The sequence below is a fragment of the Prinia subflava genome, chromosome 5, assembly GCF_021018805.1.
Source record: "Prinia subflava isolate CZ2003 ecotype Zambia chromosome 5, Cam_Psub_1.2, whole genome shotgun sequence".
Taxonomy (NCBI): Eukaryota; Metazoa; Chordata; class Aves; order Passeriformes; family Cisticolidae; genus Prinia; species Prinia subflava.
The window spans coordinates 27865221-27883991 of record NC_086251.1 but is presented as its reverse complement, the minus strand read 5'-3'; the positions used below and the strand labels follow the sequence as shown (position 1 = coordinate 27883991).

Genomic DNA, 18771 nt, shown 5'->3' with positions numbered 1-18771 from the left:
AATGGCACATGGGGCAGAAGGCACTTTGGCCTAAAGGACGTTGCAACATGTTCACTGACAGAGGAGAAAAAGGAGTCTAAAATTGCTTGCCTGCAGGTCTGTGACTCACTAGCAGACAGCACAGGTTTACTGCACTAGTCAGCCAGAAAGCAGATGGCTGAAGGGCTCTTTGGCTCCAGTTCAGCGAGCCCTCCCCAGCTCACAGAAGCCCTACGCAAGAGGTCACAGTAAGAGGTGTCCTTTTACTCCCACATGGCGTTTTGTTCTGAGCAGAGTACCAGGGCGCTGTTCTGGCAGAGGGTGAGAGAGGCCGGGCCCTTCCCGAGGCAGACCAGCAGCGCCGGGGGCTGTCCAGAGGCCAGCAGCTCGCGCAGGCCGCCGGCTCCGCGGGGCGCCAGCAGCGCACACACAGGTATGGTCACCTGCAGCAACAGTTTGTCCGCCGTGCCCGGCTGGTCAGCCATATGGCATCTCTTCATGTAGAAAAGCCAAAGACTGGAAAGGTCCTGGCTCAGCTGTTCCAGGGCACGGTTGGGAAGCAAGCAGTACTGAACTGCTGACAATGGGAACGGGAGAAGATCCCAGCCGCAAGCTGTCTTCTGTCCTCCCCAAGGGTCTCTTGAAAGAGGCACACTCTGAGCAGAGATGCACAGGGAAGCTGGCAGCAAAGGAGCTGGGTTCAAACAAAAGAAGTCTCGAGGCAGCATCTTTAGCTGTTCATGTTAGTGCAGGCAGAAAGAGAAACTTGTTCTGAAAAAAAGCAAAGCAAATCGGAGCTGCTTAACTAGCACAAAATAGACATATGTATATTGAAAAAAACTTCAGTTCCTTCAGCCTCTACTAATTAATTTTAAATATTTTGTGAACAAACCAGTTTGACCCAAAACTGTCTCCTCACGTACTGGCATATTTTGTAGCTTCTTGTGTGTGGTTTTTTTATTGTTTCTAGGCCCCACAGAAATAAAGGGGGGGGCAAATGATTTTTGCCTTAAATGCAGCATGTTGGGATTCCAGATTTAATAGGGCCATGATCTGATTTTTCTCTTTTTTTGAGTTTGCAACCTAAAACCCAGCCAATTTGCTGAACTCTGCAGCAATCTCCTTAGCTGCTTCTGCCTAAAAGCAGTAATAAGTGATTCATTGAATTAAGAACATTGAATTAAGGCTCTTTGGTTTTATTTGAGATCAAGAAATCAGGTCATAGAATGGGGGTAGGGTAGATGACGTTTTATTTAACTGTGGGAACATCATGGTTTAGTCCCTTCTAAGACAGTGTTTAGCTGCAGTTATAAGAGAGCAAAGAACATGAGGAGATGAGTGTTGTGAGGACGTGACCTCAACCTTTCTGCTGCATGAAGTGGATGACCAGCTCCTGGACCTTGTGTGCAGTCAGGTGAGAGCAATAGGCTCTTCACACCCTAAAAAGGCACATTTTTGTGTGCCAGATAAGCACCTGAGGGGAAGCTTGCTCGGTGCCCTGTTTAGACTTTGTACTGTTTGCCATGTGTTCACCTTGTTAATGCTTCCTCAGCTGTTATCCAGAGGGTTGCTGTAAGAACCAGGGTTGCTGTCTGTATGTTAAGCTGGCTGATGAGTGCAGCACCAAGCTGTGCTGAACTGGAGCGGGATTTTATAGAGGCTGCTCTTTTCGGAAAGTTGGGAGTGAATGCTGGTAATGGCAAGCATCAGAGCTCTCATGGGAGAGACCTCCATTTGCCACTGAAGGCAAAAAATAAGGCCTGTGATTGATAAAGCCTCATGCTGAAGGTCAAATGCTGAGCAAGGAAGTTTCTACATCTTTTCCTGTGCTTGTGAACTTTTCAGGTTGAAAATAGATAAGAGCGAGCCCACAGTAGTGGAGGCCAATGTTGGGGAGAGAGTCAGACTGCCCTGCACAGTGGAAGCATCGCCAGCTCTCACCATTGAGTGGCAGAAAGATGGGCAGCCCCTCTCCTCTCCCAGGTGAGCTCCCAGGCACCTCCAACCATTCATGGGAAGAGCCTCCTCCTTGCTTTTCCTTCCCTGTCTCCTCTGGGAGAACAGAGCTGTTGGCCATGCGGTGAGGCCTGTCTGGCTTTATGCTGTCCCGCTTCCTCCATCAGGGTCAGGCCGGATTGCTGGCCTGCCCTGTCCTCCCTTCCTCACAGATGGAGGCTTGAATGTTGAACCCTTGAGGGAACAGCTGTGACACAGGGTCTACAAGTGAGCCAGGGTTTAAATTTATTCAGCTACAAGGTTAGCAGAAAAAGAACACATGGCTAGCAAATTTGCCAAAAAACAGCTGGTCAGTGAGCAAGGGCTCACAGCAGAGAGAGATCAGGACATCTGCAGTGAACTTCCACAGCTACTGGTGCTGCCCTCCCCTCTCCCTGCTCGCAGAAATCTGCTCTAACAGCAAGTTTTTCCAGAGTCTTACAGCATCAGTGCTGGGATTTGAGGACTAAGGGTTGGTTCTATTACAACCCCTGCAGCACTGAGCTGCGAAACCTGTGCTCAGTGGTACTAAAAAGTTGTGCACAGGTTCAGCCTCATCTTCTGCTGGCTGTGGTCCCATCCTGGCCCAGGCACAGGCTGAGGCCGTTCTGGCTCTGTTCCGCAGGCACAGGCAGCAGCCGGACGGGGCCCTGGTGATCAGCCGGCTCGCCCCTGAAGACATCGGCTTCTTCACCTGCACCGCCTCCAGCGGGCGCGACCGCCGCCAGCGCCGCATCCTGCTCCGGCCTCTCGGTACTGCCCGCGCGGGTGGGCGCAGCAGGGGGAACAGGAACGCCCTGCAGGGCCAGCGGGGCTCCTTTGCTGGCCGAGACTCTTCGCCTCACACCTAGAGCTGAACAGGGATCTTGAGGGCAAGGGAATAATGAGTTGTTTTACTCAGTAGTCATCTGCATGTGTCCAGTATATCATGGTGCTCCAGGCAGCTGGGAAAAGGGATTGATAGCACAGTAAGAGTGACTCTCGGGGCCTTGTTTCTGGGACGCTGGTGTGGAATTAAGAGCAAGAGAAACTAAGGAGCTGGTTCTTCTGTGCATGTGACATGCATGTGTCCAGCTGGAGGAAAAAGCTCTTTGAGACCTCTGTTACTTGTCCTTTCTTGGGCCAAAGTCCTAGGAAATCCATGTTCCCCACAGCAGCAACAGCACAGTCTCAGACGTGCTGTTTCAAGGCCCAGGGGTTTGTAGCTCATCATGGGATGTGTTGGTCTTTCCCCGAGAGGGAACACTCCTACTCCCAGGGGGAGCATGGCATTGTCTCCTTGCTACTGATGATCTCCCTTGTGGTCTAGGAGAGCTGAGGATCACTGGTCTTCTGCCAAGCATCACAGTACCTGAGGGAGGGACTGCTCAGCTTCATTGTGCAGTGACTGGCAACAATGTGAATATAAGGTGGTCAAGGTGAGCAAAAATGGGATGGAACGTGTCCTTCTCTTCCCAAACCTCATTTACCCTCCAAATACTAATGCAGGGTGCCTGCCAGGTATGAGAGAGAGCACAGTTATCAGCCCTACCTAGTATTACCCACCCTTTCTTAAAACAACTTGGATGTTACCCAAAAATCCTGGGCAAGAGCCCTGTGGGGTGTGGGAGTCACCAAGTTCATGTTCCAGCCAAATAAGGAGGAAATCAGATGTTAAACTAAGATTTCATGGAGTTCAGAAGGGTTCTGCGCTGGAAAACTAGTGACATGAAAATAACAAGAACTAAAATGAGTAATCAGAGGAAAAGCTTTGGTTGCTTTTTAAAAAAAAACTCTGCCTCATCGCGACAGACATTTTAGGCCCTCTTCCCCCAGCTTCCTGTTGCAACAGTTTTCTCCATTTACTGTCAAGTGGGAGCAAAGGAGAATTAGAAGCATTTTAAAGTGAAAAGCTGTGTCCTCTTATCTTGACAGTTTACCAGGGAACTCTGAATTTGTGCAAGTGTTTAGTGAGGGTTGTTTTTCTTGTTTGAAAATAATCAGTTCTGCTTTGGAGCCTTCTTACAAACTACCCAGAGAAATGGACTGGTAAGTGTTGAAATTCCAAGGGTTAGGACTGAAGTGGGCCATCACACACAGAGCTTTTCTTCCATACTTAAGTTTGGTATTTGAGCTAACAAAATGATGCACGTTTCAGAGTTGGAATTAAACCCTTTTCAATGAAACAACTTTCATTTCGTTGGTAATTAGGAGTTCATAATTCAGGCAGTTTTCCTGCTGGGCACAGATTATTCCAGGAGGAACTGAACAGACACAATCTTGCTGGTTTTTTTAAACAAACTTTGAAAGGGAGAGGAAAGAGGGCGCATTGTTCACTACCCCATATGCTCATCGAGCAATATGTGCTGCTATCAATGCCAGCCAAACAAGTACTGCCAGACCACAACCTGGAGAGAGGGAAAGGCACATTGGGTTTTTTCTTAGCTCCTCAAACCTCAAGAATGTGTGCTGGCGGAAAGGGCAGTGTCTTTGCACAGAGCACACAGACACAGCTACCTCCCACGCAGACACTGGGCAACGGATGCAGACTCGCTCAGGCTCAGGCTCATGTTACCACCCAACTGTAGGGCCAGGTTGTGCAAAAGATTTCTTCCTTCCTGCTGAACTTGTAAAAATTCACCCCTTTCACAGAACATCATTTTCCAAAAGCACAGGGAGCTCCTTTAGCACCCATGGGTAGCAGGAGTGAAATATTTTGTTTTTCACTGCAGGAACGGAGTTCCCATGCGGGGGGATGGCCACCACATCCACCTGTCCCAGGATGGCAGCCTGACTATTAGCAATGTCCAAGAGGCTGATGAGGGATCCTACACATGCAGCGCCTACAGCAGCAGCAGCTCTGTCAGTGCCAGCTCGGAGGTGAAGGTGCTGAGGAGCCGGCCCAGCAGTGAGTACAGCCCTTCCTGCCTCTCCAGGCACAGTGCCCGGCCCCTGGCCGTGTGGTACCCATTGTGTGCGCCAGTCCAGCACCAGCCTCGGGCTTCGGGGAGCAGCAGGAGCCTCGTGCTGCCTCAGGAGCCCTGCTTTCCATGGAGAGAAAAGCAGGGTGCTGGAAACACCCCCTGACCAGGGCCCTGGGAACATAATTTACTTCCTGAGGCCAAAATGCCATAGTTGGTTGATGAAATAGTTGGTTGCTTGATTTGTAGTTGGACTTTGGACACCATCCAGCTATCTTTACATAGAGGGTAGGTAGAGTAGTCTTTCCTCTCCCTGGAAACTGCATTTTCCTCCTGTATCTCACCAGAGGTATCTGTTTCATCTTGAAACTCATCATCTCCTTCTTGATGTTGGACTAATTTTAGAAGTGGTGGGGTGGAGGAAGTAGGAACGTGCTGTGTCTTTTGGGAGGGAGAAAAGCAATCTGAGGATAAATTTACAGCTGGTTCACCCTTTGCTTGGCTGCAGCTACTGTGAGTCACGTTGTGGACCTGAGCAGAGAGTGCGTGGACCAGCCCCACCTTGCCAACTGTGACCTGATCCTGCAGGCCCAGCTCTGTGGTAACGAGTACTACTCCAGCTTCTGCTGCGCCAGCTGCGCTCGCCACCGCCCCCAGGGCAGCCCCCCGCACCCCCGCGGGTGACAGCCACGGCCACGGCGACAGAGGACAAGGCTGGAGGTCTCAACTCCGTTCTTCTACTGCATGGGAAAATTCTAGGAACTCTGCTCTGCTGGAAAGCTCAAGAGGGTGAACTGGACAGCGTGTAATGGGTGTAAATGCTCAGAGGTGGGAGACCCACCACCCTCAGGTGTATTGTAAACTCCTTTTCCCCTGTATGCCTTGCTGTACCTAACCCACCTCTTAAGGGTAGTTGCTGTCAGTCACAGAAACCAGATGACAGTAGGGATGATGTGACTAGGGAAGACAGAAGACCAGCATGAAAGAGGGAGAGAGCAATTCTTCACACAAGCAAGAGAGAAGTGCTCTTAAAAACATAATCTCTGAAGTGTTTGAAGATGGGCTTGAACCATTCCAATCGAAGTAATGAGCCATGAACATTTGTTCCTCCAATGAGCATTGCTGAACAAGTGCTCCCAGGGAGCACTTTCCATCTAAATGCAAAGGACTCTGGCCACAAGAAACAGCTTGATGCATATAAAATTAGTGTTCAGGTCCTAGGAGATTACTGGCTCTTGGGATGCAGCTGTAATGTCATGTTACTGTTGCTGTTTTATTCCAGCAGATCTTAGACAAATTTCTAGTAGGGTCACTTTGGTTTCTATTTGACTGCCATCAGCTTTGGAGCGAAATGCAGAAGCAATGCTTCACAGAAAACTTAAGATGAAATAGAAAACTACTTTTAGCCCTTCCTTCACACTAGGGGTAATTTAGATGAATATACCATCACCATTACCTGTTCTGAGATGCTGCAGTTTAAACAGCACTCATTCTAGGAAGGCTTAGCTGGTAATCTTCTTCCCCTGAGCCTGAACTGTGCTGTTTTGATGTTGTGCTGAGTTTGGGCAGGGTCTAATAATAAACACATAGAAATACATGTGTAGGGGCATTTCACGTGCCAGAATAAACCTCCCAAGGATCTGCTCTAGTCTCAGTTAAATCCAGGACAGCCTGGCTCTGCATGTGGCCTGGGCTGATGCCTGCTGCTACAGGCTAACAGGTTAGGACTTCCAGATGCAGAGCAGCTGTAGCTGAAAAGCAGCCTTCATTTCAAGACCAACTTGGCAGTAAGTGTGTATCTGGGGCACTGAGAATCTCAGGCATTAGGGGTGGGGAGGTGAGATTATATCATGATTATATCATGTTAAGGGCCAGGAAAGGCCCTTAGGTATCTTCAGTAGCTCAAAATGGAATTCCTTTCGAGCAAAAGGATTCTTTTACAGCCTCCACACTACTGTTTTACCCTAGAATCAGCCCTGATAGTCCTCTTCTTCCTCATTCTAGACTTAGATGGGTTGATCCTAATTATTAGCAACATTACCCATTATGCATAGATGTATTATTTGCATAGATGTAGCTATAAACTGGGGTGTAGATGTTGATATATTGGTTGGCAGGATGGAGGATTGAGGTTTTTTACTTGTGTTACTTTAAGGCTTTTAGGAAATGCAGCTGATTCAGGACTGTGCTTACACCACTCTCCTCTTCTTCAGTCCTGACTTGGCACCTATCAGGGCAACAGCAAAGCAGAGGTGTAAACTGCCAGGGTTGACAGCCTAGAGTTGGTTTCTACTCTAAACCAGTAAATCAGTTAATATGGACCTGAAAGAGGAACCACGGACCTAAAGACTGCACTCTCATCAGCACAGGTATGGTTCAGGGCTGGACACACTGCTCTAGGATGTGAACAAATGGCAAAGTCTACAAGCAATCCAGTACAGGAGAGACAGGTGACAGTCACAGCTATTTGGGGCTGGGTCCTTCTGGGGCCTGATGGATTCTGTTTGCTAGGAAAGACAAAAATACTTATTTTTTATTTAAGACCCTTTAATTTGATTAAGGAAAATTTCCTCTGCTGGAATGCAGGACAGGCATTACAATATAAGGTTTGAAGTGGAAATCATTGGATATTTAAGAACAATGAGATGGTTCTGAAAGCATCCACTTGTGTTTGTACATATTTTTCTATGTAACATCTCAATCCAGTGGCTTTTTCTCTGTGTGTGTGTATAGGATATTTTACCATTTTAGTAAATGATATGATTTTTGCCTTTTGAGACCAGAGACTCTGTAAATCCCAGTCATTTTGAAGCCCTCTCTGTTCTATGTGTGGCATCAAGGGGTAGTCAAAATCTGCTCAGAAGCATGGTTAGAAGTGGTTTTATCCCAGAGTTAAGTAACCAGTTCTATAAAACCCCTTTCTAAGATGTCAGAGGCTCCATTTTTAGAATATTCAAATATTCTGTGTAGTCAGCTGTCATTTAAACTCGATGGTTATATAAGATGGGGCCAGGAAGTGCTTTCTCCAGACTCCTGAGGGCTGTAACAGCCCCCTGCCTGCTGATGGGCAGGACTTTAACACTGAAGCGCTTTGGCCAGTGGAGAGTTTATGCTGACCTCCTTCCAGCTGCCCAACCGCGGCAGTAGGGGTGGCATTGACAGGCATGCAGCTCCCTGCTGTAAATCCATGCCATCAAGTTAACTAAAGAATCTTGACATTTCTTCTGACAAGATCAGCTTCTCCCTCTCTGTAGTACCACTTAATCACCTACTCAAAGTTTACTTTTTTATGTGAGAATGAAGATGCTCATTTTCTTCCCTCAACAGTGGGTTGTAGGAAGTGCTTATCTCCAGGGCAGGAGAAGGTGTATCTTTACTGGGCTATTTTCAGCTTGATCTCAGGGCCCTTACTGTGAAAGAGACATAACTAACTGCTTTCTTTCCTACCATAAATGTCTATAAATACTTGTTTGCTTTTTGAAAGCTGAAAAAGGCATTGACACCAACTCGAACCCCACAGGGAGTGTTTGCATTACTATTCATACTGTACTGAACACAGGTAAGAATCTGTAATGTCAAAAGCTGTAGTTTTCTGCACTGTCATTGTAAGACCCACTGCACTTGCCTGGTACAGTGGAATGGAAACTGCTGGCAAGCTCAGATCTGAGGGCCAACAAAGGGAGCATTTCTTCCCCTTCAGGTCACGGAGTCTGACTTTTCCTTGTGTCTAAACTGACGTGGTGCCGTAAGAATGCAGTAAGAACCAGTCCACTAACAGGGCAGATATCAGCTCACTGGAAGAACAGAAAAGAGGTGAAAATACATCATCATCTCATAGGGCTCTTTTCAATAGTCGAGGAAAGAAAGAGTTTTCCTTTTTGCCATTACTGAATGTTAACTTTCCTCGTCCTTGTCTCTCTGTAAATATTCAGTGCTAGAAAATATAGCCATGCAAACCCAGAATCGGATGTTTTCAGTAAAGGCCTCCATTTTAGAGCTTTAAGTGTTTATGCGTCACAGGGATATTTTGAAATTCAGTTTTAAAGTTCCATGTGCCCTAACAGGTTGTAGAAAATGAGAGGTGTTGTTATTCTTAAGCTGCTAGGTTGGCAAGCAGTGCTCATCCACATTCACCTTACAAGACAGAAGATACCCAGAAGGGCAAATGCTGATACTGGATTAGGGTGGGATATAAGTCTCTCACAGACAGTGCTTCTACCACCAACATTTATTTCTGTTAAAGCAGATTATAAATCATCAGTACAAATATATATAACTTACATTTGCTTGTAAGGCCAAAGTTTAAAAGTAAAGTTAAAATGAGATGGTTTTCACAAGTCACTAGAGGCAGAACCTGGACCAGCTGCAGCCTTAACCACAAGGTTTCACAAATCAGTGGGAAAAAATAAAACCAAAGTTAAAAACCTCTACGAACTATTGACAGACAAACATAAAATGGTCTCCCAGGCAGCCCTGGGATGTAGATATGATGACAGTAAGTTGTCACAGTAGTGTTAGAACCAATAGATTAAGACAAAGAAACTGCAGCAATATATGAAAGGAAAAAAATCCATACTATATAGAATATGTAGATTGATTCCAACAAAAAACAGTAAATTCTCCCCATGGTTTTCAAACCATGGCAATACTGTTCTTTAATTTTATTTAAAACTACGATATAATGACTTATTGGTTGTGATTGTTGTTGCAATATGCTACTTACAATGAACAGATACAAGAACAAGCTAGAGCCCCTTTTTCAACCCCCCCAATATTACTTACTATAAGAATCAGCGATAAATCAATCTTATGTACAATTTCTTACATCCAACCCCCTTGTTTTTTAACCTTTGGCAAGATTACTTACAACTCATACAGCTTTTAATATCCAACTATTTAAAATATTCTAAATGCATAAAAATAAAGATTTTGGCTTTACTTTATTCTTTACATATAATATTCACTTTGTTACTCAAAATGGAAGCTCAACTTTTTCCACAAACCTAGCTGTTGCTAAGGTGACAACATCCCACCCATATCCACCCCCCACCCTACCCAATTTTTCCCTGAGGGGGAACATCCAGGGCTTGCAGGGCATCCGGAGGACACAGGTACAAACATCTGCCTTCCTTTCTGTGAGATGATTGATGTTTCTGCAGAACAGGCTTTGGGACTGGGTGCTTTTCTTTGCTCCATTTGACTTCCAGCTTTCCAAGAGAGGAGGGAACGCAGACCGGGGTGGCTCCAGGATTTCTTGTAAGAACTGCATGTTAAATTCTCTGCGCGTTTCCATCCTCCCGTAATTGCTCCCTCTTTCTAACCCATTTTTGTTGGAAGGGACCTTTGGGATTATCAAAGCAAACTGATCAGAAACAGTCCCCTCTGCTCCCTTTATCCCTCTATCCTAATGTACAATTTATCCGCCCCCCAGGGCCGCTTAAAGTTCGATCTCGAATGTTTTCTGTAGGTCGCTGGAGAAGGGGTTGGTGGGGGAGGGGTTGGTGCGCTGCTTGGCCTTGCCCTCCAGAGCTGCCCACTGCGCCTCGAAGGGGTCGACCTGCGGCGCGGGCTGCGAATGCTTGTCCTCGGCCCACTTGCCGCCCTCCACGCCGTTGAAGGCGGCCGAGCCGTTGTGCTGCGCGGGCGGGTGGAAGAAGGGGCTGGCGGTGGCGCTGCCGCTGCTGCCGTCGTACTGAGGCGCCGGCTGCTGCTTCGCCAGGCTGGGCGACTGATGCGGGTGGGCCGCCGGAGCGTGGCTGGCGGTACCAAAGACGTTGGCCACCATCTGGGAAGGTGTGATCCCAACCACGGGGACGCTCGGGGCTGCATAGGTCATCCCGTTTGCTACGGCATAGGGCTGAGCCGGAATAAACGCCGGCTGCATGGGCGGTACCACGCCCACCGGCACAGGCTGAGGCGCAATGAAGGTGCTGACTGGGAAGGCTGGTGCTGCTGACTGGGAGGCTGGAGCTGCTGGAGGAGGCTGGAGCAGTGGCTGTGGGGCTGGGGCTGAGGTTGGCTGCTGCTGGGCTCTGACAGTCTTTGAGACCTCTTCCAACCAGCGGTCTGCCTCTGAGGGAGTACGTCTGTGGTTTCCTTGGAAGAGACTTGGTGAGGCTGCACCTGAGGAGGTGCTGCTCCATTCGGTGCCTGGGAAGGAAAGCACGGGCAAGTCACTAATATTTCCTTTCCTCATCCTTTATTGGTTAGAAAGACTGGAGGGTGTACACAAGAACACACAGACCTCCTCCCGCCATGACTGAAAGATGCTTCCACCATTGGAAGCATCTTTATGCATCCACTGTACTGTTCTGTTCTAGGAAGACATTCGTCAAGATGAGGTAGGTAAGAGCTTCTTCACTAAAGTGCAGGTTTATGGGATTTTTTCTTCATAGCAGACATCTAAGACTTTAGGGTGTGCAGGAAAGCTGCTGCCTGCACTCATAACCTGATGGCAATGATCCAGTCCGTAATCACCAATCCCCCGTAACTGGGGAGTATAATTCTGAATGCACAGCTCAGAACTGGTGGACTTGGAGCACAAAGGTCTCAGAAACTGTTTCAAAGGCAGAGTCTGGTACTCTTACAAGGCCAAGCAGAACCTACTATTTCACTAGCAAAGTTTCTCTCGTGGAGTGGCACTTACACCATGAAATGAAGTAACTCAGATTGCAGCCTTCTAGCACATGTGCCCACATGGGTGACAGCCATTTCACCTTACACAGTGCAGACAAGGCCTGGAGGGACAGACTAAACTTACTAAACAGAAGAAATGAACCTCTAAGCCTTTAAGCAACCAACTTCATCCCTCCTTATGTATGTTAGTGAAACAAACACACAAAAATTATTTTGGGTACACAGAGATTCTTTCCACTTTATACACACAAACTCACATACAACTTCATTACTTCCTTTTTAAGCCCTGATTTTATAAAATGCTGCCAAAATAAGAATCAGTCCAGGTTATAGACCTAGAACCAGCAAGTTCATCGCTTCTCTCCATCCACTCGTGCAAAACACTACTACTTCCGCCTTTTGTTCCTGTTCCTTCCACTTGCCATTAAGTGGCACTGACAATTGTCTCAGGGGCTCAATTATGCTTTTGATCCAAGTTCTTATAGCAATGCACCGGATCTACTTCCAATCTTACCAGCAACCACGGCTGCAGCTCCAGTACTAGCAGCAGGAGCATGAGCCCAAGGATTGGTTTCACGAACTGGCATAGCTGTGGACACTACAGCAGCTTGGGATGGTTTAGCAGCAAGCACACAGAAGGCAGAGGCAGTGCCATTAACTAAAATGGGAGCAGACAACATCAGTGCGATTAATTCATGCAAGGCATGCACGTGACTGGAGTATTAGTGGGCCAGGTCATCCCTATCAACATACAACACCTTTAGACACTTCCACATGACAGGAGTTTGTGTAATTAGCCAAACTGGACTGACAGTCAATAAAGGCAGGAAATTTCATTTCACCAAGCCAACACTTGTTGAGAAGAGAATCATGGGATGGTGGATTTTAATATCCTTTAGGAGGCCTTGAGTTCAGATGACTGACTGAAGTTAAATTTGTTGTTTCTATAAGGAAGAGATACGGCTCACCAGTAGTTATTGTACAGTTAATTTCAGATTCAAAAGAAGAGCACTTTGTAGATACAAAGTAACAATAACTACATTTAACATGGGGAGGTTCTTTTTTCACACAACTTCTATAAAAGCCATAGCAGTGAAATGAATACAAATGGCTGCTATGAGTTCTATACTGGCATTTTTCCACACCTTATCTAAGAATTTGTGTAAAAACCAGTAATCGTGGTGGCATAAAATCCCTTCCCTTGCAAGATTTGGTTCCTATGACACACTCCTAGGCAGTTCAGGAGGCAGAATGATAAAACAGCCATTACCTCAAAGCCAGTTCCTTTTACAGGTAACTATCGTGTGGTAGGTGCATGAACTTCTTGTTAACAACAAAACCACAGAAAAATTAAACAGACAAGATGAACAAAGCAGGATGCATTCACCCAAAATACTGGTAACATGACTTGCACAAGAAATTAAGACCATGTGTTACTGGAAAGCAACATTATGTGCATTCAAGCCTCATCCAGCACCCAAAGAAATCACAAACCTTGAAAGGCAGGAGACTGTGGTGCAACTACTGTCACTGGTTTTGTCATGGGGGCCGAAGAGAAAGGATCTTCTGATGGTGTGCTGAAAGCACTGGTGATCTGAGAGCACAGGGCACTAATGCTGTCTGTTTCCCCTTCTACCTCTGGGACTAAAATGTAAACAGAATTCATTACATTGAAAGTTTAAAGGATACAGAAACAATTTACAACTACCAATGTGAAACTGAAATATAATTAGTTCCCTCATGTCCTACATGTTCTTGCTAATGATTTGCATGACAGCTTTTTTTTTTTACATTAGTGTTGAAGATCTGGCCTGAAATAGAACACCACATTAATGTATTTTGTGATTAAGTCAAGAGGGCAAGGAGAACACTGTTTCAGATTTAAAGAATGCTCGTATCAGAAAATAAAGAGTTTTCTACAGTTTAAGTAGAGATCTAAATCTTTCAGTATTAAAGTGCTAAACTTCTCAAGGTTTTGGCTCTAAGATTTGGCATTCTGTGAAATGAAAATACTTATGATAGAATTAAGTGTTCCAGCAGCATCCTTGTACAGTAACTAGATGAACTTTAAATGTACTGACAGCAATGCACAGCGGCAAGTTCAGTCTGGAGTTAGTGTTGATCCAGTTCAGTGGTGGCTGAAATGCCCAGTTCCTGTGCTCGAATCCTAAAAGCAAAAGCTGAATGCTCAGATAAAATGGATGCTCAGTTTTAAATGAAGCACCAGTATCATGTGGATAATGTAACATCTGGAGTGAAGCTGCCAGCTAACCAGATGTTCTCATTATTACTGATGGCAGTGTTTTCCAGAAGTACCGATAATCAGTCCGTCACTGCACAGAACTGACATGAGCAGGCATAATCAAGCACAAAATAGTGTAAGAAACATAAAATGTCTGCACACAACATGCACCAGATCTAAAATTCAGGGGGAGGCATGCCCAAAAATTGATTCTTTGAGGGAGATTCCAATACAGTGCATGCAGTGGGACAGTAAGCAGCACTGGCAGTGGCATATATGGGAACATGCATCAGAAATGTTCTGAATCGTGAGAAGTTGAGATTGTGGTGTGCTCAGTGACTCTCACTACTCAGCAGTGCACTATTACTGTAAAACTGATTGGCTCAGTGCTGGTCTTAAAGCACAGGTCACTAAACAAGAGTTATGAAAGAAGTCAGACTAAGTATTTTTGTTGGGTTTGCCTTTGCCACAGTAATTTTTACTTCAAAGCTCGGAACCCTAAAACCAGCTCTGTTGCCAAGTGAGAGTACAGCTGGCCTGAAGGATAACACCTAGCTAAGGGAACTCAGGGACATTATGCAAGCTAATGAGCACCCCAGGAGTTTATGCTGGGATGACACTTAGAAAACCCCACTAGCATCATGTGGAAACTGTACCACGTAATACTGATACAGCCAGCTGTACCACCTAAACAGGTAGGTTCTCATAGTGCAACATGAAAAGCAATTTCATTGCTCTCAAAAAGAATTCAGACAGGCAGAAGGACAGACTGCAGAAGAGCATCACATGATCCCAAGACAAGTGGTTAAGGCCTTGAAGGGATTTGTGTCTCAGGATGCCCTGACAGTAAGTGGAAGAACTGGTTCAGTGACTCAGGAAAGAGCCAAAACCTACTAATTCACCAACACCCATTCCTGGAACACTTCAAGCTGTGATCCAGTACTTCAGATAGCAATTAGAACTGTCTTCCGCATGTGAACCCCACATTTGAAATTCTTGCCTTTTCCCAAAGCAGAAATTTTCTGACATGGTGATGTTTGTTCATGACAAATGATCCACATGAGGCAGGAAGAAGAATTTACTAGAAAATAAGGAGTTACTTGAAACCACAGAGAAAGAAAGGAGGAAGAGACAATTTAAGGCAATGTTTCACTGCAACCATTTGGTTTTACCTGAGTTTTTCATGGGGAAATCAGTCTTCCTTTGCACCGTTGAAGGCAGCTCATTTATTCGCAAGGACAACTGGCGTTTAAAAGGAGACATCTTTTGGCTAAGGGCGGGGAAGCCCCTGAAAGAGCCTTGCCTGGCAAGCTGTTCTATAGGGGCGTGCCGCCGTGGGATGGCGTGGGGGTTGCTCATTTCTTTATCCAGAGAGGCAGCAACTTCAGCAGTAGGAGAGGTTGGTGAGCCAGAAGAGGGGGCAGTATTGTTTGGTGCAGCACCTGGTGCTACTGTTTTCACTTCTGTTTCAACTGCTGGAGGAAACAGGCTGAGGTTAGAGGAGTAAAGCAAAGTACTGTTCAGCTGCCTACCTGTACTCATTTGTTTTGAAAAGAGAAATTGCAGGAATTTGCATAACTAGTACTCTTGCAAATGAGCTTCTAATAGCAGAAGCACAATTTCTGTATACCTTCATTGTATTCACCACGTCACCTGACACACACCCAAGCCCCACAGCTTTCTAAGGCAAGCCACTTCCTAGAAAGGATGGCCTTACATATGTGTTCTTTCTAGCTCTTCCTGAGATCCCAGCTCTAGAAATGCTTGCAATTCATTTATGGTTAAGACTGGAAATTGTATTGTGTATTTGAGACCTTCACTGTGCCTCACACAGAACCATGGACAAAATATTACTACCAACTGTATTATGTGACTTTGGGCAGCACAGCTTAGCAGCAGCAGGGAACAGAACACAGCTCCAGGATCACCTTTTAAAAGCCACCCTCCCACCCTGCAGAATCAGCAGCAGCAGCCAAACACACTGCACAAGCTTTAGCAGGCCAAAGGTAGCAGCAGCACTTGACAGGTTGGGCTGCAGCTCCCAGCTCCTCCAGGAAATACATTACAGGTAGAGGGAAACGTGCCGCAAGGCAGATCCAGCCTCTGAGCTGACAGGCCTTGCTAACACCAGACACATCTGCAAGGAGTTCCTGTGTCACTTCTGTACTGAATTTAGCTCTCATGTTATTACCCAATCATGAGTTAGTTGCAGGGGAGCTCCTCTAACTTAAAGTCAGCTGCTTCATTTTGTAGGGCTTTGCATAGCACCACAATGCTCCTGTCAGACAGGCCTAATGGCAGAAATGTAGGATCAAGTTTTGTTTAAATCATGACACTTATGAGTGGAATTGCAATGAAGACATTTTTCCACCTCTAGGAAAGCTCTTTCTGACTCATAAATGAATTGGCTTTGGGGGCAACACACACAGCTCATCAACACAAAGGGACAAAAGGAAATCTCTCTATCCTGATATGAACTCCCATTTTACCTACACTGTTTTCCAAATATTTTAGAAAAAGCAATGACTTCTTTTTTGACACATCAGCAGAATAACTAAAAATCTGGTCAAGAGAGGAGTCAGATTAGAGATTTCTGAGGAGCTGGAATGGTAGGAGGAACTAATTATGTTGTCTTGCAAGCTTCAGTACCCATCAGCTTCAGAGTTGCAGCTGCTCGTTCAAGTGAAACTTTTCTAATCAGTCTTTCTTGGAAAGGATTTCACACACCTTCACTGAGTCAAGACTTTGACTCATGCCCTCAAGTAACAAAGGCCTTGTGTTTAAGCTTCATTTAGCACATTCTAACCTAACGTATGGAAACAGGCAGATGGATGATGAAAACAAAGATTTAAGTTTTGCAATCACAGGGCAGCATAAAACTTGCTGTGGAATCCTCTGAAACAAAAGTCTGAATTCACTGTGAAGCAGGTTATGAACAGTATTTATAATACGTTTTTTTTGTTAGCTGTAGAACTCCAGGCTTTGTAATAAAACTTGAGTAAGAAGTTCTACTTTCACTTGATTTCAGAACACGTTATCTCCTCTCAAATCAGTCAGTCACTAATTTTGAATGTAATTAATAGTCAAACACCTGTGTGTTTTATGGGGACAGAGTGGTTATTCTGGATTTATTTTTGGAAAGCACTCTGTGATTGATCTATTCTTCCCTCATTCAGTATAGCTCTATACATACACTCTGTAACCTGCCTTAAAAATCAAAATAAAAATACAATATTTTCTAAGAAAAATGCACAAAATTTACGGTTCATTTACCAGAAGCATTAGACTACATAAATGATTACTTTGTGTCTGGCAAGCTTGCTGTATTTTTAAACAAATTTCTAATAAGACCTTTTAGTATGGTACCTATGGTGTTCTCTGCCATAAAGCAGCCTGATTAAACAGAGCAGAAGCAGCTTTCACATATGAAGCCACTTGCACCTTTTCTAGAAGACGTGGGAAAATGCTGAGTGAATTTTTCATCTTGTGACCTGACAAGAGTCTGGGAATATGATTGGAACATAGCAAGGTTTGAGAGGGAACGCTGTAGGGACATTAAGATTCAATCCTCGTGGCAGCCTCAGTGCTGGTTCTGCTCGCTGCAGATGATTGTTTAAATTGCATCCCGTACCTTTAGCATCCGGCATCTGTCTCATAATTTCCTCTCTCTCTGCTTGTTCAGTAGCTGTAGTGACCCTGAATGACCCTTCTCTGGTGAATGTGGTTCTGCTGGCATCAAAGGTGGCAGTCACTCCACACTCCTTCTCTCGCTTCTGCTTTCGCTCCAGGCATGCTGCAAATGCACAGCCCACGGCGTGACTCAACCTTTCCCCCTGCACAAGACAACATTGCATCACAGTGACTGAACAGAAACACATATGTGCTTCCAGCATCACAAACTGATAACCTGCCTTCACAAGATGAATCTGATTAAGCCATTAAAGAAAACTATTTCAATTGTATTTCAGTCTAAAACCTGGTACATAAAGACTCCCAGCTACTAATGCACAAGCCACGTTCAAGAGGGCCACCCAGGAATGAATGAGATTGTTGGAAGATGTGTTTAGTTCAACTGCTACTAAGATGCCAGTGCCATAACGTGCCTGCGCTGATCCCCTGCCTCTAGATACATCTATGCACAAAGAAACTCTCATGAACCCATCTTGAGGTGTAAGTCCTAAAGCACATGGAAGTGCTGTCCTTGGAGAGAGTTTACAGAGGGCTCAGGGAGACTCCCACCCTTGTGTGCACCTGTGAAAGTTAAAAGTACAGTGGTGACTGCTCGAGCCTCTTAATAGTCCTGTCCAAATGCAGAAGCTGGATTTAGGAGTGCCTAATGAAAAGCACTTCCATTATTCACCAGGTCAAAAAAACCCACTATCCAATAACTGTAAAAGGGAAATTCAAGTCGGAGGAAGTCCAGCAACCCAGCTGCTACAGCTGAATCAGAGGCACTACTGCTACCAGTAGCTCAACTCATCGATCATAATCAGTAAGTGAATTGACCTGTTATTCACAGAGGAAAACAGAAATGTTCCAGCTCTAATGTAAGTTTTACTGGGAATTTCTGACTTCATTGTTTAAAGAAAAATGATAAATTATCAAGCACCATTGCTCTGAACATGCAGCTCTGGGGAGTTCACACAGTGAATTTGCATGAGGTTTCAAGCACTTTGTATAATGCAGCCAGGATTCAACAAATAGCAGAGAGAAGAAAAGGTCAGATCAGAGAGTTAAATAACTTACCTAAGTCTACACAGCAAGAAACTGATTTTAAACCTACTCAAAACATTTTTGTCACTCAGAAGCAAATAGAATGCTAATTTAATTCAGTTTAGCTCCATCTCTTAACATTCAGATGACTTTTCATTCAAGATAACACTCACATACAAGATGCTGCATTCATAACCAGTCTGTATTTACTCACTATGATTTTACCCTGGAAAAACTGTCATTACTGTTTCAGTTTTTGGCTGTAAACATTTTCAGATGAGAAAACTTTTTGTCTATTCTTAGAAG

The 18771-nt window shown here is 45.3% G+C and overlaps 2 protein-coding genes across 16 annotated transcripts in view; one reads left to right on the top strand and one right to left on the bottom strand.

Annotated features, from left to right (window-relative positions):
* Window positions 1-7645, top strand: part of PAPLN (papilin, proteoglycan like sulfated glycoprotein) — a 48839-nt gene extending 41194 nt beyond the window's left edge. For both annotated transcript variants that reach the window (XM_063398639.1, XM_063398640.1), the window contains 6 exons: window positions 274-412; window positions 1825-1962; window positions 2600-2727; window positions 3284-3392; window positions 4686-4861; window positions 5383-7645. In XM_063398639.1, coding sequence (XP_063254709.1) covers window positions 274-412; window positions 1825-1962; window positions 2600-2727; window positions 3284-3392; window positions 4686-4861; window positions 5383-5558 — 866 coding nt within the window. In that variant the 3' untranslated portion in view covers window positions 5559-7645. The remainder of the gene's footprint in view (window positions 1-273; window positions 413-1824; window positions 1963-2599; window positions 2728-3283; window positions 3393-4685; window positions 4862-5382) is intronic.
* A 1442-nt stretch (window positions 7646-9087) lies between these two features.
* The window catches only part of NUMB (NUMB endocytic adaptor protein), a 92638-nt gene continuing 82954 nt past the window's right edge, over window positions 9088-18771 (bottom strand). For 6 of the 14 annotated variants that reach the window (XM_063398641.1, XM_063398647.1, XM_063398648.1 and 3 more), the window contains 5 exons: window positions 17384-17585; window positions 14925-15227; window positions 13005-13154; window positions 12025-12168; window positions 9088-11024 (listed from right to left, as the gene is read on the bottom strand). In XM_063398641.1, coding sequence (XP_063254711.1) covers window positions 10312-11024; window positions 12025-12168; window positions 13005-13154; window positions 14925-15227; window positions 17384-17585 — 1512 coding nt within the window. In that variant the 3' untranslated portion in view covers window positions 9088-10311. The remainder of the gene's footprint in view (window positions 11025-12024; window positions 12169-13004; window positions 13155-14924; window positions 15228-17383; window positions 17586-18771) is intronic. The other 8 variants (XM_063398650.1, XM_063398652.1, XM_063398653.1 and 5 more) reach the window with 4 other exon arrangements.